The 27,010-nt window shown below is 45.2% G+C and overlaps 1 protein-coding gene across 3 annotated transcripts; it reads left to right on the forward strand.

Moving 5' to 3' along the window:
- Nucleotides 1-5,277: 5,277 nt before the first annotated feature.
- On the forward strand, nt 5,278-27,010 carry LOC311125441 (semaphorin-6D-like; the record flags this gene model as incomplete). Of its 3 annotated transcripts, none has more annotated exons than XM_084199489.1 (18): nt 5,278-5,389; nt 6,154-6,326; nt 8,336-8,398; nt 8,904-9,005; nt 9,136-9,226; nt 9,406-9,525; nt 9,903-9,991; nt 13,525-13,742; nt 14,004-14,135; nt 15,240-15,395; nt 15,629-15,802; nt 16,847-16,987; nt 17,279-17,356; nt 18,400-18,458; nt 18,988-19,044; nt 19,677-19,907; nt 21,056-21,324; nt 25,758-27,010. In XM_084199489.1, 18 exons carry the CDS (start codon nt 5,278-5,280, stop codon nt 26,958-26,960), a joined length of 3,468 nt encoding a protein of 1,155 aa, XP_084055615.1. In that variant the 3' UTR covers nt 26,961-27,010. The 3 variants fall into 3 exon arrangements, with proteins under 3 accessions (XP_084055615.1, XP_084055614.1, XP_084055616.1); XM_084199488.1 differs by having other exon boundaries at nt 21,056-21,300; nt 25,749-27,010; XM_084199490.1 differs by lacking the exon at nt 19,677-19,907 and having other exon boundaries at nt 21,056-21,300; nt 25,749-27,010.

The following is a 27,010-nucleotide window of genomic DNA, read 5'->3' on the forward strand; positions in this document are numbered from 1 at the left end:
GGATTCTGAATGGGAATAAATTGTTTGGTCCCCACAGGTATAGTAAAACAAACGTGTGTGTGTGTGTAACATAGGGCTGGATGACAAACAGAGTTGCCCCTGGAGCAGCATCTATTGTTCAGTGGTGTTCAGTGGTGTTGTATTCACCCTGGTCACACTGATGGAGGGGTATTTACAACAACACACAGGGTGGAATGAGGGGGGTCACATTACTATAATCTTATTGTGTACCACAGTTGATTGGGCTGATTCCTCCACAGCACCAGTTGTACTGACCTGCAGGAGAGGAGACTGCTCTGGTGTTGTTTCTACAGGCAGACTGCGGAGAGAGAGAGAGAGAGAGAGAGAAATAACTATACATACACTATGTCCAACAATCACAGAAGCTGGACTAAATATATATATATATATATATATATATATATATATATATATATATATATATATATATATATATATATATATGCAGAGAGGAAGTCATGTCCACACTGATTGCTGCTCCCAATCTGTAAGTTCTTTGTTATCCTTGTGCTAGTTAAAACGTTACGACAATATAGGTGTTGGTCAGGTTCTGTGATTGAAACACTGTAACTAGAACAAGCTTCATAAGTCAACTTGGTGCAGAGCCTGCCAATGAGAAACAACCAGCCAACAACCCCCGCCACACACACACACACACACACACACACCCTCCTCTTGGTGTTTAAACAGAGTGAGTCTGAGCCAACAACATCAGCAGTGGGAGAGTGATTGTAGGATACTGAAAAGCCTGTAATAACAGACAGAGAGAGGAGAGAGGAGGAGGGGAAGGCTGAACAGGACAGAGTTGCGTGACTAGCTCTATTCCTGCGTCTCAGGGCCTGTCGAGGCCTACGGACACGCACACGTGCACACACACACACACACACTCTGCAGGGCAGGAATAGGATAGTGAATAGGGAACATGTTAGGTTGGCCTCAGATTGAGGGTAATTTTAGCAGGCTGACCCCTCCATGTCTCCCCTTCCTCTCCCTCTCTGTTCTGTTTTACATTAGAGCTGCTCAAGAAAGACTGCTACTCCACCACTAGGCATCATGGGAAGTTACAGCCCAAGTGTTTTTCTCTGGAACAGTTTAGAGAGCCACAATAACAGAGAGAGGGAGTTTTAAAAAGAATGAGAGAGAGTAGGAAGGAAGGAAGGAAGGAAGGAAGGAAGGAAGGAAGGAAGGAAGGAAGGAAGGAAGAAAGGAAGAAACAGAGAGTTAGAGAGGGAGAGAATCCTTAAGAAGGGAGGTTAATGATTTACCTGTGAATAAATGATTAACCTGTGAAAGGAGCCTTGTCGTCTCTTGAAGCAGCCTTGAGGCTGTATAGTAATGCTCTATAATGATCATATCATTTCCCATGGTTTATACTTTTATTGATTGTATCTGTATTCATTGTTTTCTTCTTAGCTATTTAATTATCAGTTGTTGTCTCGAGAACTGTTTCGAAAAGAAGACGTTTTATCTAGGGCAACTTTTTGGAATTGATATGATGATCTGGATTGTAGGGAGAGTAACAGCAGCAGGGATAGTGCCAGATTTTGGCAATTAAGCTAGCATGCTAGCTGTTCTGGTAGACTTCCAGTCAATGCACTAATGCTAGTTAGCAATGGCTCGCGAAACTACAGTGCCTTCAGAGAGTATTCACAGCCCTAGACCTTTTCCACATTTTGATTTGTTACAGCCTACATTTTAAAATGGGTTAAATTGAGATTTGGTTTCACTGATCTACACACAATACCCCATAATGTCAAAGTGGAGTTATGTTTTTAGAAATGAAAACTGAAAAGTCAGTTAAGAACAAATTCTTATTGACAATGAAGGCCTACACCGGCCAATTGTGCGCCGCCCTATGGGACTCCCAATCACGGCCGGTTGTGATAAAGCCTGGACTCGAACCAGGGGGTCTGTAGTGACGCCTCAAAGCACTGAGATGCAGTGCCTTAGACCACTGCGCCACTCGGGAGCCCATAAGTATTCAACCTTTTTGTTATGGCAAGCCTAAATAAGTTCAGGAGTAAAAATGTGCTTACAAGTCACATAATAAGTTGCATGGACTCACTCTGTGTGCAATAATAGTGTTTAAATGACTACCCCATCTCTGTACCCCACACATACAATTATCTGTAAGGTCCCTCAGTCGAGCAGTGAATATCAAGCACAGATTCAACCACAAAGACCAGGGAAGGAAACCGCTCAGGGATTTCACCATGAGGCCAATGGTGACTTTAAAACAGTTACAGAGTTGAATGTCTGTGATATGAGAAAACGGAGGATGGATCAACAACATTGTAGTTACTCCACAATACTAACATAAATTACAGAGTGAAAAGAAGGAAGCCTGTACAGAATAAAAATATTCCCAAACATGGATCCTGTTTGCAATAAGGCACTGAAGTAAAACTGTTAAAAATGTTTTTTGTCCTGAATACAAAGCGTTAGCCTCCCGTGTAGCTCAGTTGGTAGAGCATGGCGCTTGCAATGCCAGGGTTGTGGGTTGGATTCCCACGTGGGGCCAGTATGAAAAATGTATGCAGTCACTAACTGATAGTCGCTCTGGATAAGAGCGTCTGCTAAATGACTAAAATGTAAATGTAAAAATGTTATGTTTGGGGCAAATCCAACACAACACATCACTGAGTACCACTCTTCATATTTTTAAGCATGGTGGTGGCTGCATCATGTTATGGGTATGCTTGTCATCGGCAAGGACTAGGGAGTTTTTTAGGATAAAAATAAACCGAATAGAGCTAACCACAGGCAAAATCCGAGAGGAAAACTTGGTTCAGTCTGTTTTCCAACAGACACTGGGAGACAAATGTACCTTTTAGCAGGACAATTACCTAAAGGCCAAATATACACTGGAGTTGTTACTAAGACGACATGGAATGTTGTTGAGTGGCCTAGTTACAGTTTTGACTTAAATCGGCTTGAAAATCTATGGTAAGACTTGAAAATGTCTGTCTAGCAATGATCATGAACCAACTTGACAGAATAATGGGCAAATATTGTACAATCCAGGTGAGCAAAGCTCTTAGAGACTTACCCAGGAAGACTCACAGCTGTAATCGCTGCCAAAGGTGATTCTAACATGTAATGACCCAGGGGGTTGAATACTTATCTAATCAACATACTGTATATTCATTAGTGTTATATTTTCCATATAAAAAAAAATATGATGTTCACATTTTTCTTCCACTTTGACATTACAGAGTACTTTGTGTAGATTTGTTGATAAAAAAAATGACAATTCAATCCATTTTAATTCCACTTTGTAACACAACAACGTGGAAAAAGGGGTGTGGATAGTTTTTGAAGGCACTGTACCTTTAACTTCCTTCAAACTGCATGCAGAGACATAACATTTGTATCCATAAGTTCATCTGACTCTGGGTAAGTAGAAAAATGTTTTAAATGCCACTATCTCACATTATCCCTTTAAGTAGCTAAAGCGGCATGTCCCCATGTTGTTGTCTCTACTTTTCTCTCTTTCTCCTCTCCTCTCTATCGATTCCTCTTCTCCCCTGGTTAGGGTGAGGGATGAAATTGCTCGCAGTTGCAGATCAGTGAATTGTTCGGTATAGACCTGTGAATCGTTCGGTATAGATATATGAATTGTTCGGTATGGATCAGTTAATCGTTTGTGTATGGGATATCCTGTAGCCAGCCTCATCTATGTGTGTTAGATCACCAGAGAGATCTTTCTGCTCTGATGCTCTGATTGCTGAAACATCAGAACTCTAATTTCTCCACTAACACCACTAATTGAAGAGAAGAGCAGTTCTGCTCAGCCAGCTGGCGCTGGGCTTGTTCCTCCCAGCAGTAGTGCATCCGTACTTCCATAGTGGCTGGCGATGCATCACTGCCAGTCATACTGCTTGGTGTGACTCTCTCTCTGTCTCACTCTCTGTCTCTCACTCTCTGTCTCTCACTCTCTGTCTCTCACTCTCTGTTTCTCTCTCTCTGTCTCTCTCTCTGTCTCTCTCTCTGTCTCTCTCGCTGTCTCTCTCTCTCTCTCTCTCTCTCTCTCTCTCTCTCTCTCTCTCTGTCTCTCTCTCTCTGTCTCTCTCTCTCTGTCTCTCTGTCATCACCACAGTGATATAACCCTCCTCAGGCCACTCTAACAGACAGATAGATACCATAGATCTAAGGCTGTGTGTATTCAGCCAGCTAACAGTATCAGACAGGAAGAGTAGATTTAGCCTGCAGTGTGTTGATTGTTCCATCCGATCCCCCAGCAGACATCATCATTCTCATTGGTCAACTGTGCTGCTCTAACGATGACATCTGATATTCCTTACATCTAAAGTCGATGTAATATAATGTTCCTTAGGTAAACTGCTGTGGTGTGTTAACCTATAGAGGCTGCTGTAGTTAGTATAATAGTTAATATAGGTAAACATGTATATAAACCTAGTGAGGCGTACATCCTGACTGGATCAATCAGATACTAATGGGCTGGCCAGACAGACACACCGGCTGCTGCCAGCTAGCTCTGCTCTGAAGCAGGTGGACCTAGGGCTAATTGAAAACGTGTCAATACTGGTTTGTGTGCGTGTGGCCGTGTGCGCACAGAGATGGCGTGCTTATCAGTGGTACACTGGGATATTCTGCTTGTGTGCACACTTTTGTGTGTGTGTGTCTGTGTGCTGCTGGCTAATCCATCCCCCTGTGTGTGTGTGTGTGTGTGTGTGTTGTTTAGTGGTAAATTGTGTATATCCATTCAGACTGTCCACATTAATAATTTGTTTGTCTTATAAATATTTGACTGGACGTTCATTAAAATGCACACACACGCCATCTCTAAAGGGCTGCTGCCACTCCCACATACACACACACACAGACAGACACACAGTAGCTGATCAGGTCATCCGAGGTACTGCTCATGTCATAAATGATCTCAACTTAAAACCACTAAACATTCAAACGGATCTACAATACACCCTGGTACAATAGTCCCTGGTAAAAACAGTTTACATGTAAAAGGGGTCCAGAGAGTGAGAAGGAGAGAGAAATGGAGTGTGTGTGTATGTGTGAGAGAGATATAGAGAGCGATTACAGAAAATGACAGTGAAATATATTATTTTAGAATATACATTTGGTGTCAATACTGAATTCTGTTAGCTTCTGTTAGTTCTAGACTTTCCTGACCATTTCTGTATTTCATGACTGATCGTCTCTGTGTTTCCAGGTAACATCTTGTTGGGTGAGAACCAGGCAGGAAGGAGTGGTCTCAGACCAGAAGCAGCAGTCATGGTTTGGAGAGCAGGCCTTCTATTCAGCATACTGCTAGCTACAGCCACACACACCCTGTCTGCCAGCTTCCCAGAGGATAGTATACCCCTGGACATTGTCGACGCACACTGTGAGTACACACACACACACACACACAGACATACTGCACACACATGCACGCACGCTTGCACGCACCCTGTTGTCATGAATTATGTGTCCCATTGTCCTGCATGTATCAGTGAAGTGTATTGATGGTTAAGGTCTTCATGGTAATGTAATGTGCTGACTGATCAGACATTGTATGCCCCGTATAAAATCAATCCTGTCCATCGTCAGCTCAGGCATTAACTAGATTCCCTTCCTCTGTGATGTACACAGGGAATACAAAGACTGCTGAGCTGGCCTACCGTAACTCTCACAAACACACACACACACACACACACACAGAGTCTTGTACAACTAACCTTGTAGGGACATACAATTCAGTCCCATTCAAAATCCTATTTTCCCTAAACCTAACCCTAGCTCCTAACCCTAAACCTAATTCTAACCTTAACCCTAAACCCCCTTAGAAATAGCATTTGACCTTGTTGGTCAAAAAACATTCTGTGTACTATACTTGTGGGGACTTCTGGTCCCCACAAGTATAGTTAAACATGTCCACACACACACACACCACCGTGCTGTATCAGCAGCCTGCATTACATTACTGAAAGATTTCTATAAAGCTGTAACACACGACATGTTTACGCTTAATCAATAACCTGATTGCTAGTGTGTGGCCCTCTGAGAAACAGAGAAGTGTGTGTGTGTGTGTGTAGCACTCTGAAAGCTTACGTGTGTGTGTGTGTGTGTGTGTGATCTCTGACTAACGTGTGTGTATGTGTATTTCAGTCTCGCGGCAGTACCCAGTGTTCCGAGGTCGTCTGTCGGGGAACGAGTCACAGCACAGACTGGACTTCCAACTGATGACCAAGATACAGGATACACTGTTCATCGCTGGCAGAGACCAGGTGTATCTAGTGAGTCTCCGAGAATCCTACAGGAATGAGATCATTCCCTACAGGGTAAGTCTGTCTAACCACAAGTTAATCACAGAGTTACACACAATTCCTCTGTAGAAAACACTACCTCATCAATCACACAATTAACAGGCTATAAATGAGAGTGGAAATGGGTCTTTCTAAAATAATGGGGCCAATGTGTGACATTGGGATCAACATTTCAAAATGGTTTCATGCAGTTCCTCATGTGTAAATAGATTGGATGCATGCATGGCCATTTTTCTGTAGCCTATGTGGCTTACGCAGGGATACATAATAAAGCCATGAATAGCGGTAGCTTTAATCTCACCATTTGAATCTCACCATCGCTGTTTTTATAATGAGAAAGTGACCAAAAACCAGGTTCCTTTTTTAATGGAAGAATTTGTATGGGAAGCTAACAGATGTTGTCGTTTACATTTTAGTCATTTAACAGGCGCTCTTATCCAGAGCGACTTACAGTAGTGAGTTCATACATTTTCATACTTTTCTTGTACTGGTCCCCCGTGGGAATCGAACCCACAACCCTGGTGCTGCAAGCGCCATGCTCTACCAACTGAGCCTCATAATAACCGCACATGGTTTTTCCACAACAGAGTAGAGCAACACCCTTCAATTGAAGCGGCGGGAAACAAATGAAAGTGACCACATCTCTCACAAAAACGGATCAAAATGAAATCACAGATAATTATAAGGGAGCAGGAGAACTTATAAATTGGCTACAATAATTACAAGTACTTTTCAAGCACCAGATTGAGGAAATGTCTGATTTTCAAGGTAGGCCTATTCCAGGTCTTGAATTTCTGAGCTCCAAATTCAAGTTCAAGTAGGTTACTTCAAGCCCCTTGTATTGTTTAAAATTGCAGGTATAACATGGAAAACAAAATGTATTTGTCATGTTATTTCATTACCAGATCCTACTGTGAATGTCATTTGTTGTCATTATATCCGGAATAATGAATAGGAATAGCGTTAGGTGTTGCGCACAGTAGACTCAGTGTCCAATCCGCGGCACAAAAACATATGAAAACATGAACTCATTATCTTTAATGTTTTCTTTGTTAAAATCTAATGAGACCCTGCTGTAAATCAAGCAGATAACAACAGGTGATCAACATCAATTCACTAGGGATATTAGATCCAACGTGGATCCAGGAACAACTGTCTTCACCGGTGTAACAAATGAGACACCAAAATATTCTTGACATTTCTCGCAAACACCTGTTTTCCAGCACTTGGGCTCTTGTTGCATCGCATGCGCTATCACAACAGATGTTTGTTCATCACTTGATGAAAATTCCTTCCTGGATCAGATGATGTAAGACAATATCACGGCGTAACTAATCAACTGGACACCAAATGCGCATCCAACAAGTATTATGCATAATTATTGAAGAACCACGTTAATGACAGTATCAATTTAGGTTTTAAGTATCAAGGTAAGGTGACTCTTTCGGTTAGAAGCATTCGATTTTGCAATCGCATACATCATTTGGGATTTGTGTGCCCATAAAAACTGTTTTCAACACGTAACATAAGGAGACACGAAATGTTACGTAGTTACACTGCATTTCTGAGATCACTATACAAAAAAACTGTCCAACAGCTAGATCCAGGATTCTTACAGGGTTAAAGTTCAATGTCTAATTTAACAGATTCATGCTTAATATATGATATAACGACACTTACACTGCCATAAATGCAAGGACAGAAAAGTAATGTTTTATGTCACATGATTTTGGACAGATCCGTCAAGACGCCAACCATGATAAAGGGTTAAACAGGTTTTAAATCAACTTGTGAATTTGATTGAATATAGCTATGATCCCCCCCTTATATCTTCATGTAATGACATGAAAGAAAATGGGCAGATTATTATCAATGACTTATCAACAACTGTAACAAGTTGTCCAGTGTAGGAAATCCCATATACTAAAGTGTATGTGTGTGCTTGCCTGAATGTGCATGCCACAATGTGTGTGTGTTTCTAAATGTGTGTGTGTGTGTGTGTGTGTGTGTGTTCATGTTTACAGAAGTTAACATGGAGGTCAGGCGAGGCAGACAGAAAGAACTGTGCCATGAAGGGGAAACACAGAGTAAGACTTTACTATACTTATTATTATACTATGTTTCTATAATTACTATACACTGCCTTTCTACTGTCTACTATAGACTCTCTCTACCCTTGGCTTTACCTCTCACCTCATAATGTCTTATCATTATAGCTACTGGCTATAGCTACCATTTCAATTACTGGCTATACCTACCATTATAGATAAATGGGTTTAGCAGGCATCCTTGTAATATTATCTCTCTCTCTCTCTCTCTCTCTCTCTCTCTCTCTCTCTCTCTCTCTCTCTCTCTCTCTCTCTCTCTCTCTCTCTCTCTCTCTCCCTTCCCATCTCTTTCCCTTCCCATCTCTCTCTCTCTCTTCCCATCTCTCTCTCCCTTCCCATATCTCTCTCTCTCTCTCTCTCTCGCTATCTCTCTCTCGCTCTCGCTATCTCTCTCTCGCTCTCTCTCTCGCTCTCTCTCTCCCTTCCCATCTCTCTCTCTCTCTCCCTTCCCATCTCTCTCCCTCCCCCTCTCTTTCTCCTCCAGGATGAGTGTCATAACTACATCAAGGTTCTGGTTCCCAGAAATGATGACCTGGTGTTCATCTGTGGAACTAATGGCTTCAACCCCATGTGCCGATACTACAGGGTAAGACAACAGCAGAGTGTGTGTGTGTGAGAAACGTTCTCTCTCCCTCCTGCTCTGCCTCGATAAGCACCAATTGTTTACTATGCAGTCTGTGTGTCTTTGTTAACGACGCGTGTGTCTTTGTGTGTAGCTGGATAACCTGGAGTTTGACGGGGAGGAAATCAGCGGACTGGCACGATGCCCGTTCGACGCCAAGCAGACCAACGTCGCTCTGTTCGCTGGTATGACCACATACACACACACACACACACACACATACTGTGGCCATAGCAACTAGGGTTCATAAGGTGCCACATTGTCAGTGTGTAAACAAACAGTTTGAACTAGGGTGCTAGATCGACATGTCCAGTATGACAGAATGCAATGTGTTTGTCTGACCTGTGTGTGTGTGTTGTTTCAGATGGGAAGCTGTACTCGGCGACGGTTGCTGACTTCCTGGCGAGCGACGCAGTGATCTACCGTAGTATGGGTGACGGCTCGGCCCTCAGGACCATCAAATACGACTCCAAATGGCTGAAAGGTAAACACAGCAGTGTGTGTGTGTGTGTGTGTGTGTGTGGTGGCAGCCGTCTCTGTCCATGTCCCTGTCCTGTGAAGACGTCCTGTAGCTCTACTCTGTCAGACTATCTAGGTCAACTCTGTCACACACAGCTGTTACAGGAACACTGAAATATTCAGGATGGAGGGAGAGAGGGAAATAGGGAGAGAGAAAGAGAAGTGGGGAAGGAGGGAGAGGGGAGGAGAACAGAGAGAGAGGGAGAAATGGTTAGGAGAGAGACAGAGAGAGTCTGAAGGGAGGACAGAGGTAGTTATGTATAGAAAGAGGTACAAGTAGAAATAGAGGGAGAGACAAAAGAGACGTGACAATGTAAAACCTCTGTCCCCTCTCTCTTCCAGAGCCCCATTTCCTGCATGCAGTGGATTATGGGAACTACGTCTACTTCTTCTACAGAGAGATCGCAGCGGAACACAACAACCTGGGCAAGGTAAGACGCACACACATACGTACACACGCAAACACGCACACATATGTGCACACACAGTTTACTAGACAACATTGTGTATTATAAATATGTATTTATTATAAATAGTAAACACTATATTACCAGACAACAGATAGTGTTGTAGAAAAGTGCTGAGTACAGCAGAAGGTAGTGACTGAACTGTAGGTCAAACTACTTTACATGTAAACCCTTTACCCATGGAGAGGATTCACACACACACACACACACACACACACACACACACACACACACACACACACACACACACACACACACACACACACACACACACACACCTTGGTGGTAATGGATGTTTTCTGCAGTTATTAGTATGATTTAGCCGCCGCGGGCCTCAGATTTACCCATGATGCATCATTCAGAGAATGGGCGGCCAGGCTGAAACCGCGGGCTGATAAATATTTTAGCGCTAGTAATGCTGGCGTGTGTGTTTGTGTATGTCCCTGTGTGTGCGTGGCGTACGTGTGTGTGTGTGTCAATGCTGATGGGCCTGGGATGACACCTGGGCAGATGGAGCTTTGCACTGGTCAATTATTAAAGCTGTTTCTGCTGACTGCTTCACACACTTCATTTAAACCACAATACTCACCCAGAGCTCTAGCCCTAGTCCAACACCGAGCTCTACCCCTAGTCCCCCACAACCCTGTCCTATAGCCCAGCCCTGGACTTCTACCCTAGACTTCTACCCTAGACTTCTACCCTAGACTTCTACCCTAGACTTCTACCCTAGACTTCTACCCTAGACTTCTACCATAGACTTCTACCCTAGACTTCTACCATAGACTTCTACCATAGACTTCTACCATAGACTTCTACCCTAGACTTCTACTCTTAGACGTCTACCTGGTCCTAGCCTCATTTACCGCAACACGGTAAAACCTATAACTCACCTCCTAGCCTCTATCATATAGCCCAGTCCCAGTCCTATAGCCCAGCCCCTATCATATAGTCCAGTCCTATAGCCCAGCCTCTATCATATAGCCCAGTCCCAGTCCTATAGCCCAGCCTCTATCATATAGCCCAGTCCTATAGCCCAGCCTCTATCATACAGTCCAGCCCTATAGCCCAACCCCTATCATATAGTCCAGTCCTATAGCCCAGCCTCTATCATATAGTCTAGTCCTATAGCCCAGCCTCTATCATATAGTCCAGTCCTATAGCCCAGCCCCTATCATATAGTCCAGTCCTATAGCCCAGCCCCTATCATATAGTCCAGTCCTATAGCCCAGCCCCTATCATATAGTCTAGTCCTATAGCCCAGACTCTATCATATAGTCCAGTCCTATAGCCCAGCCTCTATCATATAGTCTAGTCCTATAGCCCAGTCTCTATCATATAGGCTAGTCCTATAGCCCAACCCCTATCATATAGTCCAGTCCTATAGCCCAGCCCCTATCATATAGCCCAGTCCTATAGCCCAGCGCCTATCATATAGTCCAGTCCTATAGCCCAGCCCCTATCATATAGTCCAGTCCTATAGCCCAGCCCCTATCATATAGTCCAGTCCTATAGCCCAGCCCCTATCATATAGTCCAGTCCTATAGCCCAGCCCCTATCATATAGTCCAGTCCTATAGCCAGCCCCTATCATATAGTCTAGTCCTATAGCCCAGCCCCTATCATATAGTCCAGTCCTATAGCCCAGCCCCTATCATATAGTCCAGTCCTATAGCCCAGCCTCTATCATATAGCCCAGTCCCAGTCCTATAGCCCAGCCCCTATCATATAGTCCAGTCCTATAGCCCAGCCCCTATCATATAGTCCAGTCCTATAGCCCAGCCTCTATCATATAGTCTAGTCCTATAGCCCAGCCCCTATCATATAGTCCAGTCCTATAGCCCAGCCCCTATCATATAGTCCAGTCCTATAGCCCAGCCCCTATCATATAGTCTAGTCCTATAGCCCAACCCCTATCATATAGTCCAGTCCTATAGCCCAGCCTCTATCATATAGCCCAGTCCCAGTCCTATAGCCCAGCCCCTATCATATAGTCCAGTCCTATAGCCCAGCCCCTATCATATAGTCCAGTCCTATAGCCCAGCCTCTATCATATAGTCCAGTCCTATAGCCCAGCCCCTATCATATAGTCCACTCCTATAGCCCACCCCTATCATATAGTCCAGTCCTATAGCCCAGACTCTATCATATAGTCCAGTCCTATAGCCCAGCCCCTATCATATAGTCCAGTCCTATAGCCCAGCCCCTATCATATAGTCCAGTCTTATAGCCCAGCCCCTATCATATAGTCCAGTCCTATAGCCCAGCCCCTATCATATAGCCCAGTCCTATAGCCCAGCCCCTATCATATAGTCCAGTCCTATAGCCCAGCCCCTATCATATAGTCCAGTCCTATAGCCCAACCCCTATCATATAGTCCAGTCCTATAGCCCAACCCCTATCATATAGTCTAGTCCTATAGCCCAACCCCTATCATATAGTCCAGTCCTATAGCCCAACCCCTATCATATAGTCTAGTCCTATAGCCCAGTCTCTATCATATAGTCCAGTCCTATAGCCCAACCCCTATCATATAGTCCAGTCCTATAGCCCAACCCCTATCATATAGCCCAGTCCTATAGCCCAGCCCCTATCATATAGTCCAGTCCTATAGCCCAGCCCCTATCATATAGTCTAGTCCTATAGCCCAGCCCCTATCATATAGTCTAGTCCTATAGCCCAACCCCTATCATATAGTCCAGTCCTATAGCCCAGCCCCTCTCATATAGCCCAGTCCCAGTCCTATAGCCCAGCCCCTATCATATAGTCCAGTCCTATAGCCCAGCCCCTATCATATAGCCCAGTCCCAGTCCTATAGCCCAGCCTCTATCATATAGTCCAGCCCTATAGCCCAACCCCTATCATATAGCCCAGTCCTATAGCCCAGCCCCTATCATATAGTCCACTCCTATAGCCCAGCCCCTATCATATAGTCCACTCCTATAGCCCAGCCCCTATCATATAGCCCAGTCCTATAGCCCAGCCCCTATCATATAGTCCAGCCCTATAGCCCAACCCCTATCATATAGTCCAGTCCTATAGCCCAGACTCTATCATATAGTCCAGTCCTATAGCCCAACCCCTATCATATAGCCCAGTCCTATAGCCCAGCTCTTTCCTAGTTCTAGGTTAATCAGACTGGGTCAAGAGGTGTGTGTGAATCAGGTTTAGGGTCAAGGTTTAGGGTCAAGAGGTGTGTGTGAATCAGGTTTAGGGTCAAGAGGTGTGTGTGAATCAGGTTTAGGGTCAAGAGGTGTGTGTGAATCAGGTTTAGGGTCAAGAGGTGTGTGTGTGTGTGTGAGGCGTTTGTTCAATCGGAGCGCTTCAAACAAATGTCCTCTCTGACACAAGGTCCTGGATAAGCGTCAGTGTGCGTCACACTGTGAGGCCACCGGATGAGGAAGATGTATTATTTAGAGGGTGGAAGTGTTTTAGTGATGTTGATTCCAGAGTCTCACTTTTTCTCATCTCTCCCTCCCCTGCTCCCCCTTTCCTCTCCAGGCGGTCTACTCCAGAGTGGCTCGTATCTGTAAGAACGACGTAGGCGGGTCCCAGCGTGTGTTGGAGAAACACTGGACGTCCTTCGTCAAGGCCAGACTCAACTGTTCTGTTCCCGGAGAATCCTTCTTCTACTTCGATGTTCTACAGTCCATCACTGACATCATCAACATCAACGGAGTTCCTTCTGTGGTGGGAGTCTTCACTACACAGATGAACAGGTAAGGATGGACACACTGAGAGTGTATCCCAAATGGCACCCTGTTCTCTTTATAGTGCACTACTTTTGACTAGGGAGCATAGGGCTCTGGTCAAAAGTGGTGCACTCTATGGGGAATAGGTGCCATCTGGGATACACTCTTTGTAATATTGGTGTAATAGATGTGTTGTTATTGTGAATCTCTTGGGGGGGGGGGGGGGGGTTCTCCATATCTAGTTAATAGTAGTTGTGTAACAGTGTGTGGTTGTGTTCCTCTCTTCAGTATCCCAGGGTCTGCAGTGTGTGCGTTCTCCATGGATGACATAGAGAAGGTGTTCAGAGGACGATTTAAAGAACAGAAAACACCTGACTCTGTCTGGACCGCCTTCCCAGAGGAGAGACTGCCCAAACCCAGGTATGTACCTGTACCTTTACCCTAACCCAGGTATGTACTGTACCTTTACCCTAACCCAGGTATGTACCTTTACCCTAACCATAACCCAGGTATGTACCTTTACCCTAACCCAAACCCAGGTATGTACTGTACCTGTACCTTTACCCTAACCCAAACCCAGGTATGTACCTGTACCTTTACCCTAACCCAGGTATGTACCTTTACCCTAACCCAAACCCAGGTATGTACCTGTACCTTTACCCTAACCCAGGTATGTACCTTTACCCTAACCATAACCCAAAACCAGGTATGTCAGTCTCAAGTTTCAAGCCAGGTATGTCAGTCTCTAACCCAATCCCAGGTACTATACCTACAGTATGTCAGTGTCTAACCCTACCTCTAACCCTAACCCAGTATGTCTCAGTAAGTGTATGTCAGTCTGCACAACAACAGGTACATGACCCCTCCCTTCAGTTTATGATGCCAGGCTGCGCAGAGCTTTATTGTCACTATATCCTTGAGTTTAGGTCTCATTGAGATAAACCCTCTTTAACAAGAGAGACATGGTCTATGACCGCACACACACACACACACACACACACACACACACACACACTCACTCACTCACTCACACACACACACACACACACACACACACACACACACACACACACACACACACACACACACACACACACACACACACACACACACACACACACACACACACACACACACACACACACACAGCTGGTGGTTATTAGCAGTAAATAATTAATCTAGATAATTAGACACGTTGCATATTTAACCTGCATACGGCCATTCACACACACACGTAGCTCAGCTCTCTGGCCCCACAAAAAGTCCACAGAGCTGCTCATTATCGTGGTAAATAATTAACAAACGTCTGATTATAGTCCTCTATTATCACTTCATGTTTACAATGATACAGCAGCACGTCTCTTTGTTGACCTGACAGGCTTCTGCTCCTCTCTCATTCCCTAACCCCTCTCCTCAGTTAAATTCAATAGAGTAAACTTTATTAGTCCCTACAGGGTGATGGTAGCTGGGCTCATGTGTGACCTGTGTTGACCTTTGACCCCTCTCTGACCCCTATGTCTCCAGGCCAGGCTGCTGTGCGGGTCATGGCCAGGCTGAGTCCTATAAGACCACTATAGAGTTCCCTGATGAGACTCTCCTCTTCATCAAGTCCCACCCCCTCATGGACACCTCCGTGCCTAACATAGGAGACGAGCCCTGGTTTACCAAGACACGCGTCAGGTAAGGACACACAAACACACACACACCATAAGAGTTGCTTGAGTGATCGGAATTCCCGGGTTACCGTAAGACAAACACACCATTCTACTGTAAGGACAATCATTTGGTTTCATACACTCAACAAAAACAAGTAAAAATGCACATTTGTAGATCAACAGGAGGGCCTTTAAATACCGGCTTGATAATTCCTACTGAAGTCTGACTGTACTCCTGTCTTGTCCCTGTCTCTCTAGGTACAGGCTGACAGCCCTGGCGGTGGACAACGCGGCTGGTCCCCATGGTAACTACACGGTGCTGTTCATTGGTTCAGAGGCGGGCGTGGTGCTGAAGGTTCTAGCCAAGACTTCCCCTCTGTCCTTCGACGACAGCATCCTATTGGAGGAGATTGACCTGTTCAACAGAGCCAAGTACGGAACACTCACTACACGTTTCTCACTGTCTCTCTCTCTTAGTCTCTGTCTCTCACTGTCTCTTTCTTAGTCTCTGTCTCTCACTGTCTCTCTCTCTTAGTCTCTGTCTCTCACTGTCTCTCTCTCTTAGTCTCTGTCTCTCACTGTCTCTCTATCTTAGTCTCTGTCTCTCACTGTCTCTCTCTCTTAGTCTCTGTCTCTCACTGTCTCTCTCTCTTAGTCTCTGTCTCTCACTGTCTCTCTCTCTTAGTCTCTGTCTCTCACTGTCTCTCTATCTTAGTCTCTGTCTCTCACTGTCTCTCTCTCTTAGTCTCTGTCTCTCACTGTCTCTCTCTTAGTCTATGTCTCTCTATGTTAGTCTCTGTCTCTCTCTCTTAGTCTCTGTCTTTCACTGTCTCTCTCTTACTCTTTGCGTCTCTCTCTTAGTCTCTGTCTTTCTCTTTTTTTGGTCTCTTATCTCTCACTCTGTGTTTTCTTTCTCTTTCCCTCTGTGTGCCTCTCAATGTCTCTCTGTTTGTCTCTCACCGTCTCAGTCTCTCCTCTCTCTTCCTCTCTCTCTCGCTCTCCTCCTCTGTCTCTCTCTCTCTCTGTCTTCCTCTGTCTCTCTCTCTCCATCTTCCTCTGTCTCTCTCTCTCCTCTGTCTAACTCTCTCTCCTCTGTCTTCCCCTGTCTCTCTCTCTGTCTCCATCTTCCTCTGTCTCTCTCTCTCCTCTGTCTAACTCTCTCTCCTCTGTCTTCCCCTGTCTCTCTCTCTGTCTCCATCTTCCTCTGTCTCTCTCTCTCCTCTGTCTTCCTCTCAGTCTCTCGTTCTCTCCTGTCAGTAAGGGTATCAGGGCTAAACAGTGCCACTGTGATTACATCTGGAGAGTGAAACAGTAGACAGGCCTATCTGATAAACAACTGTTCAAGTAACCTGTAATCTGATTTCTGACTCTCCTCTCCATCTCCCCCCTCCACCACCCTCCCTTTCTCGCTCTCCCCTACTCCCTCTCCTCTCCCAACCCCTCTCCTCCCATTCTTCTTTTCTCTCTGTCTCCCAGGTGTCTGTCTAACAGTGAGGATGACAGGCGTATTTTGTCGCTCCATGTTGACAGAGACACACACAGTGTGTACGTAGCTTTCTCCAGCTGTGTGGTTCGCATGCCTCTCAGCCGCTGTGAGCGACACACTAACTGCCACAAGTGAGTCACCACACTGACACACACTCGTGCACTCAGACTCAGACTCACACACACATTCAGAAACGTGCACACACTCCACTCAAAGGTTACTTTATGCTGTGCCTGGTCACAGATTTGTAGGTTTATTGATGTGTTTTTCTCTATCTACATGTTATAAACATTGAGAACACCTGCAGCACACTGGTTAATATACAGCCAGACAGAGGTTAACTGGTGCTGCCTATTTAACCCTGTATGGTGAACTGTATATTTACAGATATATGTTAACCCTGTGTTGTGTTTCTCCCCTAGGTCTTGTATAGCGTCCAGGGACCCCTATTGTGGCTGGATGCCTCATGGAGCCTGTGAGAGGATACTGCCTGGAGTTCTGTGAGTACCAAGTATTACAATACTAAATAGTATGGATACTCAGGGCTCTAAAGTGTGACCAATTTGGTCGCATATGCAACAACATGTTTTGCTGTGCGACCTGGAGTTTTTAATTTGGGATCACCAGTGCGACCAAAACAAATCCAATATTTGTTTTTTAATTCATTTTAATAATAATGTTTGTAATGATAAGGCTTCGCTGTACTGTTGTTTCCTGAGCGCAGATTAGTTAGCATCATGCTTGCACCATTAATACAGCGAAAACTGCTTGTTTTTAGCCCAAACAGTTCAAAAGGTTTGACCCATATTACTGGCAAAACGTTTTTTTCTTCCGGTCATGGATTGGCGGCCGCATTTTACATTCATAAACCATGTCGCGGGCCATTCTAAAACTACTCGCGGGCCGCATTTGTTTTACACCTTGTTCAGTCATGTTTGTTAGCTCATTAGCTAGCTAGCTAACAACCTGCTAACTTTACCTGTATATCCAAACATAGAAAGGGATAGCTTCTTCAGGGAATCAATGATCAATGAATGAATGGCACAATAAATTGCACAAGCATTTCTCTAGACCCGCAATAACACCTCCTAAATATGTGTATGCGACCAATAAAATGTTATATGATTTGAATGAGATGTCTTGCATGTCATCATCACAAACACTCTTAAAGAGACAGTGTACAATTTTCAATGTAATGCATCTCAATACGAAAATAGTGCTTTTACATAATGTAGAAACCTTATATTCCACAAAATGACTTTTTCATTTCAATGACAGGTATTTGTATCAACATTTTAGGTTTTTATAATAAACAAATGTATTTGCAGGGCACAACACGGGCTTCAGAAGTAGCTAGACTTCATATAGGCTACATCTCAATCCATTTAAAAGGAAATGTTGATTTTAGAGGGGTTTTGTTCTCTGCTCTAATCTCTCTCTCTCTCTCTCTCTCTCTCTCTCTCTCTCTCTCTCTCTCTCTCTCTCTCTCTCTCTCTCTCTCTCTCTCTCTCTCTCTCTCTCTCTCTCTCTCTCTCTCTCTCAGGTCTGGTTATGAGCAGGATGTAGAGTTTGGGAACACGGTTCAACTGGGAGACTGCCATGGTGAGCCCCTCCCATTCATACCAATCCAGCTCTTTCTCTCTCTCTCTCCCTGTCACACACCATCAGTCTGCACAACCAACCAGTAACACACTACCACTAACACCAGTAACCACACCATACCAACACACCAATCAGTAACCCTCCCTACATGGTTCTATGTTCAATATTAACACACACATCTACTGTACATCCAGATACTGTACACACCAGGCCACCTGTTACTAACGCTACCTACCTGGAGGGAAGAAACATAGACGTGCTCTACCAGTAGCAGTAGCAGTACTAAGACAGTGCTGCTATAGGAGACACACCAGGCTGAACCATAGAACTAGAACAGGGGATAGAGGCCATACATACCTGTCTCTACTCCAGTCTAGACAAGACTGGGAGCAACAGGCCTACTCAGCCTTTAGCTTTTTATCATTTGATTAAGAAGAACTACAGTCTTAGTTATCAGGGCCTTCTTTTGTTTTGGGACTTTACTTTAGGGTTCCTTTATACTGATTTCTTGTTCCTCTAATTGTTTTAGTGTTTTTGGCCACTACATCAGCGCCAGATCACAAATCATTTGGTGACCCGACCTCTGGTTAGTTGGATCTTTTACTCCGCTGGTTTCTTTCTTTCCTTGAGTTCAGCTTCTCCGAACCCCTCTCTCCTTCCTTCCTTCAACGCTACTCACTCTTCATCTTCTTAACACACCTCATCTTCAACACCTTTTTATCTTCACTTTCATCATCATCACAACAAACAACAACATCACTGGGTCACGTCAGAGATCTCCATCTCACCGCTGCACTGACTCACTTCCTCACTTCTTCTTCCTCACGCATCACTTCCTGTTTACTTCCTGCATGCTCACTCGGCCCCTCCCTCTTCTGACGTCATCACTGCTATGACATCATCGCTGCTGTGTACCAGAGACCTTCCTAAGACAACTCTCACCCTTTTCCCCTTTCAAACTGTATCCTGTCTCAACAAAATGAATCTTACAATTGTATTTCTATTACTGTTTATGATAAATAAAATAGCTCTTGAATCAGAAAATATGTATTATTTTTTTCAAACAGCATTATCATAAAACATAAAACCTATTATGTTGTGTAAACTAACCCATACGTGCGTACACATACCAACCCATGCCTACTAACCAGGATGTAAGCTAACAGCCTGCTGGCCTCATGTCTACACACCGTGTTAACACTTTGTTTGTCACCACAGACATGGAGTTGTCATCTACGTCAGTCACAGACCAGCCCAGTGGGCCAATACACCCCCCAGTACCCCCAGTACTCACCCCCACCCTGAGCCCCCATCCTGGGCTTGGTCCCGGGGAAGGGCCTGGGTTGGGGCCTGGGGCTGGTTCTCCAGATCTGTATGGCTCAGGGTTTGTGCAGCAGGATGACCCGGCCACCTCCCATTCACTAGAGTCACTCCCAGGGGGCCTAGAGGGTAAGGCCTAGCAGAGAGAGAGAGAACTGCTGCTACCATGCTGTATGGAACCCTGACTGTCCCATAGCTGCTACACCATACACACACATACTCATACATACAGACACACTTCATACACACACACACAGGGGCAGTATTCACACAGACACAGGGGCAGTATTCACACACACACAGTGGCAGGTATTTGAGATTACCATCAGCTGATATAGCAGATTACATTTTTCTTTCTCTGATTTTGTTATGATTTATATTTCATCCAACTTCATGTATTTTGATTTATTCATTGGTTTATTGTCATGATTATAATGATTTTCTACATGGTGAAAATATTTTCTCCCATATTAAACAATTCTTTCAAATCTTATCTTCAAACCTTCTGTACTTCTATATTCTTTCTTCAGACTCTTTTCTTTGACCCTCGTTTCTCTCTCTGCCAGTAGACCCTATAACCCTGGCTGGTACAGTTTAAGGTTAACCCTGTTCCTGGGTGTAAAGGGTTAACCCTGGGAGTTAGGAGTTAGAGCATGTCCCAGGCCTGTCCATTAACCCCTCCTGCTCCAAGGGACATCTCTCTGTCTCTCTCCTGCTCTGTGGATGACTAACTATTCCATGTCTGTGGTTACTAACAAAGCTGCAGTCTAGAAACAGAACAGCCTCACCAAGGACAAACTACAATCCTCTTCCCTTTGACAACGCTGGAGAGTCAATGGTTCATTGTCTTTCTGATATTGGGAGAACAAGTCTATCTCTGTCCTAGTTAGGAATGCACTAACCCTCCTTTTTATCTGGACAAATGTTTGACATTTGGTAGGAAAAAAGCAACACTTCAATTCTTCCTCTTCAAACTAACATACCACTACTTCTTCTAGATTGGCTTACATCACCGGACTGGTTGTGGGATCCTAACCATTTTCACCATGTATTTACAATTTAAGAATGACGAGAGTGGAAGCCAATCTGAATGGTTTTGGTAACGTTAAAATCCCTGTTGGATAGCGGACAGAATACCTTTAAGGGGAAAAGCAGAGAAACCATGCATGACTGAGTGTCCACAAACACACACAGACTCACCTGCTATAGAGGTGTGGTGTAGAGCTATGATTTGCTGTGCCGGGGTGTTCGTTAACCAATGGGGTGTGTGACTTCAGGTGTGTGGGAGATCCAGGCGGGAGAAGCCAATCAGATGGTCCACATGAATATCCTGATCAGCTGTGTGTTGGCTGCCTTCCTCCTGGGGGCGCTAGTGGCAGGCCTGGTGGTCTTCTGCTACAGAGACTCCTTCCTCCGCCACAAGCCCCGGCACGCCCACAAAGACGCAGAGTCAGCCCCCTCCTGCAGCGACTCCACCGGATCCTTCGCTAAACTCAACGGGCTCTTCGACAGTCCTGTCAAGGTAACCTGGAGACCTGAATACAGAGTGCAATTTAAGAGTCAACACATTATTCAGTAACAGAGTGTTACTGATTGACATTGTCTTGTGTCTTATGTAGATAGATAGAAGCAGAGTGCGAATTACACTGTGACATTCGGGAGGGGGGGGGGTCTCTACTTTTTTTTGGGGCTTAATAATAAAGACATCATTTTAGGGTAAAAAATGAACTACATTTTAATGTGGCATGAACACAACCAGTCATTATGCTTTCATCTGATTGTCAAACAAATCACTTCAAAATGTAGGCTACCTGTGCATGTTCGTCCACTCCACCATTCATTTTTCCGATAGGGGATTTTAGAAACACTTAAAATAAGGGCTTTGTTTCGTGTAGGCTTATCCTGGTGTGACGTTTTGATAACCGTATAAATCTCTCTAGGACAAGGTGATTTTTATCAATATAGTTGCCTGTATTTATCCCCCCAAAATGAAACGCTAATTAGCTGCTAATGTGGCTATCATAAAGAACTACAAATGCCATGATCTGGACGAGACTGCCGAATAGAGGCAAAGGTAAGAATCTCTGGATTAACTATCTAATGTTAGCTAAATGTAGCAATTAATAAATTGGCTACATTTCTTTAAATTGACAATTCTGTAAACTGTCTTGTGCACGTTTTAAATTGACACAATACCTGTTAGCAAAGGTGTCAGCTAGAGATGATGTGCAGGAGCTTGCAGGGATTTGTAGTCTTGCATGATGTCTATGTTTATGCTAATTAGCGTTTTAGAATGTAAGAGTAAATAGAGCCGAATATATTGATAAAAGTCACCTTGTCTGAGAGAGATTTACATGGATATCAAAATGTCACGCCAGGGTAAGCCTACACAAAACACAGCCCTTACTTTAACATTTACGTCATTTAGCAGACGCTCTTATCCAGAGCACTTACAGTTAGTGAGTGCATACATTTTCATACTGGCCCCCCGTGGGAAACGATCCCACAACCCTGGCGTTGCAAGCGCCATGCTCTACCAACTGAGCTACATCCCTGCTGGCCTTTCCCTCCCGTACCCTGGACGACGCTGGGCCAATTTGTGCGCCGACCCATGGGTCTCTCGGTCGCGGCCGGCTACGACAGAGCCTGGATTCGAACCAGGATCTCTAGTGGCACAGCTAGCACTGCGATGCAGTGCCTTAGACCACTGCGCCACTCGGGAGACACGTGTTTCTAAAATCCCCTATGGGAAAAATGAATGGTGGAAAAACGATTGGAACCATTTCCCTGTATGACCGCTAGGTTTTATGGGTATTAAGCCTCCTGTAGCTCAGTTGGTAGAGCATGGCGCTTGCAACGCCAGGATTGTGGGTTCGATTCCCACGGGGGGCCAGTATGAAAAATGTATGCACTCACTAACTGTAAGTCGCTCTGGATAAGAGCGTCTGTAAAATGTAGGTACATTTATGACATCTCCACTGTGGGGCTCTATTAACATGAACTTCAAATAGGACTACCGGTAGCCAGTGATGTAGTGGTAAAACAATTGGTGGGTAAACTCTGATTGCTGGTCGCGGAGAAAAAAGTTACGCTCCCTATCCTTTCAATGCATTTTTCTGAAAAAGGAGGGTAAACTGCGTTTAGTTGCATTTACCCTCCACTAGGCCTATGCCTACCCTCTCAACCGAGGCCATTTTACACACATGAACACACACAGAACAGGTAGCCTACATTCAATATAATACACAAGTTGAATCAAAACATGGTTACACCATAGTTCATGAGTTGTCCATAATTCAAGACATGAATGCTTGGAGTCTTCACAGATCGTGTGAAATAAACCACAACCTTTCCTTCCTTACATTTAATGACATTTATGACCGTGCTATTTGTAATTCTTCAGCATTTAACAATTGATTTAGAACATTGAACTTAAACCCTGTACTATTCCTGGATCTTGGAGATCTCTGAAAAAGCACTGTAAGTGTAACCATGGCTACGTAAATTGTCATTATCCAAAATAATGTAGTCCTATGCCATTGCCAAATCGAATGCTTCTAAAGACTCTACTATAGGCCTACTGTCATTCATGTTGGCTGGATTGGATGCGCATTGGTGTTTAGCTGTAGGCTAGTTGTCTAGTGATATTGGAGACAATCATCAGTGGATCCAGGCAAGAAAACAAATATTGATAGAAAATAATCAAGCTAAATAAATGGTCTACTTGTGGTCACGGACGGCACAGAGACCACCAATACCCGCGCGCACCTAAACAGCTGACTGACAAAAGCAAACAATGATGAATGAACAGATACATTTAATGCATTGGAATAAAGGCAAAGGCTATTTTTATCAAGGGCACATGGCAAACACATGGCGAAAATGAGCAAGTACAAAGAAAAATCTATGCGTTTAAAGGAGCTCAGCTGAGGCTGAAATTCAGCACTACTGAGTGGACAGTGCTGTGGACAGGGAGACGGTTTGTGCAGCCACAGTTTGTGCAGCCACGGTTTGTGCAGCCACGGAGAAATAAATGGTTTAAACCACGACAGAGAGGTGGGGGTGTTCGATTAATTTGTAAACTTTTATTTTCATATTTACCACTGTAAAACATATTTACCACTGCATTTTAAACAAAAAGGAGAATGGTTAAATTAGCATTATTTAGAGACCCCCCCCCAAAGTTGGACTTTTGTTTCATTTAGGGGAGCTAATGTCTCATTCATGGTAGCTGAGCCCCCCCTGGCTCCCCTGTAATTCACACCTGGATAGAACATTTACAGTGCCTTCGGAAAGTATTCAGACCCCTTGGCTTTTACCACATTTTGTTAGGTTACAGCCTTATTCTAAAATCGATTACATCGTTTTTTTACATCAATCTATGCACAATACCCCATAATGACAAAGAAAAAAAAGGGTTTTTAGAAATGGTTGCTTATTTATTAAAAATAAAAAACTTAAATATTACATTTACATAAGTATTCAGACCCTTTACTCATATACTTTGTTGAAGCACATTTGGCAGCGATTACAGCCTCAAGTCTTCTTGGGTATGACGCTACAAGCTTGGCACACCTGTATTTGGGGAGTTTCTCCCATTCTTCTCTGCAGATCCTCTCAAGCTCTGTCAGGTTGGATGGGGAGTGTCGCTGCACAGCTATTTTCAGGTCTCTCCAGAGATGTTCGATCAGGTTTAAGTCCGGGCTCTGGCTGGGCCACTCAAGGACATTCAGAGACTTTTCCTATGCCACTCCTGCGTTGTCTTGGCTGTGTGCTTAGGGTCGTTGTCCTGTTGGAAGGTGAACCTTCACCCCAGTCTGAGGTCCTGAGAGCTCTGGAGCAGGTTTTCATCAAGGATCTCTCTGTACTTTGCTCCGTTCATCTTTCCCTCGATCCTGACTAGTCTCCCAGTCCCTGCCGCTGAAAAACATCCCCACAGCATGATTCTGCCACCACCATGCTTCTCCGTAGGGATGGTGCCAGGTTTCCTCCAGACGTGACGCTTGGCATTCAGGCCAAAGAGTTCAATTTTGGTTTCATCAGACCAGAGAATCTTGTTTCTCATGGTCTGAGAGTCTTTAGGTGCCTTTTGGCAAACTCCAAGCGGACTGTCATGTGCCTTTTACTGAGGAGTGGCTTCCGTCTGGCCACTCTACCATAAAGGCCTGATTGGTGGAGTGCTGCAGAGATAGTTGTCCTTCTGGAAGGTTCTCCCATCTCCACATAGGAACTCTAGAGCTCTGTCAGAGTGACCATCGGGTTCTTGGTCACCTCCCTGATCAAGGCCCTTCACCCCCGATTGCTCAGTTTGGCCAGGCGGCCAGCTCTAGTAAGAGTCTTGGTGGTTCCAAACTTCTTCCATTTAAGAATGATGGAGGCCACTGTGTTCTTGGGGACCTTCCATGCTGCAGAAATGTTTTGGTACCCTTCCCCAGATCTGTGCCTCGACACAATCCTGTCTCGGTGCTCTACGGACAATTCCTTCGACCTCATGGCTTGGGTTTTTGCTCTGACATGCACTGTCAACTGTGGGATCTTATATAGACAGGTGTGTGCCTTTCCAAATCATGTCCAATCAATTGAATTTACCACAGGTAAATTTACCACAGACTCCAATCAAGTTGTAGAAACATCTCAAGGATGATCAATGGAAACAATGCACCTGAGCTCAATTTCAAGTCTCATAGCAAAGGGTCTGAATACTTATGTAAATAAGGTTTTTCTGTTTTTAATTTGTAATTGTCTAAAAACCTGTTTTCACTTTGTTATTGTGTGTAGATTGCTGAGGATTTTATTTTATCAATTTTAGAATAAGGCTGTAACGTAACAAAATGTGGAAAAAGTAAAGGGGTCTGAATACTTTCCGAAGGCACTGTATGTATATATGTATGTATGTACGGTATGTGTTGGCTGGAGGAACCAAATGAACAAAGCCCTCTCTTCTGTCTTCCTGTCCTGTCTTGTCTCCAGGAGTACCAGCCAGGTCTGGACTGTCCCAAGCTGTACACCAACCTGCTGAGCAGTGGTAAGGACCTGACGCCTAATGGAGACACCAAGACCATGATCCTCCGGGACGGCTGTCAGCCCCCCGAGCTGGCCGCCCTGCCCACCCCCGAGTCTACCCCTGTGCTGCAGCAGAAAGGCCTGCAGCCAATCAGGAACCAGTGGGAGCGAGCCAATCACCACGGGAAGATCAATGGATCCAGGAAGAGCTCCAACTCTACCTCCTCCTCCTCCATCGCCAAGAGTCCCCAATTCCACCCCAGTTCCTCCCCCCCTCCTCACCCCCAGCCACACCCCCACCCTGCGCTGGGACACCCCCACATCCCTAGCGCCGTCGTCCTTCCCAACGCCACGCACGAATACCGCAGTGGTTATCATGGAAACCCGGCCGATGACGTCACGCCGCCTCGCACCCTGGACAGGAAGCCTCAGAACATGGAACACCTGCAGGCCACACCCCCTCATTCTAAAGGAAGCAGGAAGGAGCAGAAGAGGTCACTGGATGCCAGGAACACTCTGAACGACTTGCTGAAACACCTGAACGATGCTAACACGGCTAATGCTAGCTCTAAGGCTATCCTCCAGGAGGGGGCCGGCTCAGCGCCCCGACCCAGCAGGCAACACCTGATGCTGGAGCCTCTAGGGGACATCACTGAGGTTCCCCCCAAGGTCCCCAGCCGAGAGGCCTCTCTCTACTCCCCCTCCTCCTCCTCCTCCTTGCCCAGGCACAGCCCCACCAAGAGGGTGGACGTCCCCCTGCCCTCCACCCCCAGCTCCCCCACAGGCAGCCTGGGTATGGGAGGAAGCATGAGCGGCACCCTGGAGAGGAGGTACGGCTCTCATCACAGGAGCTCCTCCCACAGACACTCCCTCACCTCCACCTCTCCTAACGGGGTCAGTATGGGGGTGTCGTTGTCCCGCCAACACAGTATGAACAGAGGGGGGTACATGCCCCCCACCCCTCCCTCCAGACTGGACTCCCAGGGGGGGCTCCACTCCCCCCATCAACACCCCCACCCCCCCTCCCTGTCCCGCCAGAGCAGCTACAGTGGGCACTGCTCGCTCCCCCGCCAGGGGCTTAAACGGACACCGTCCCTAAAGCCTGACGTCCCCCCTAAACCCAACGCCTTCACCCCACAGACTCCTCAGATGAGGGTGGTCAACAAGTACAGCTACTAGGACACTATAGACACTATGGAGTGTACTACCAAGTGTACTAACTGGGACAG

The sequence above is a fragment of the Coregonus lavaretus genome, assembly GCF_964263955.1.
Source record: "Coregonus lavaretus genome assembly, contig: HAP1_SCAFFOLD_783, whole genome shotgun sequence".
NCBI classification, from domain to species: Eukaryota; Metazoa; Chordata; class Actinopteri; order Salmoniformes; family Salmonidae; genus Coregonus; species Coregonus lavaretus.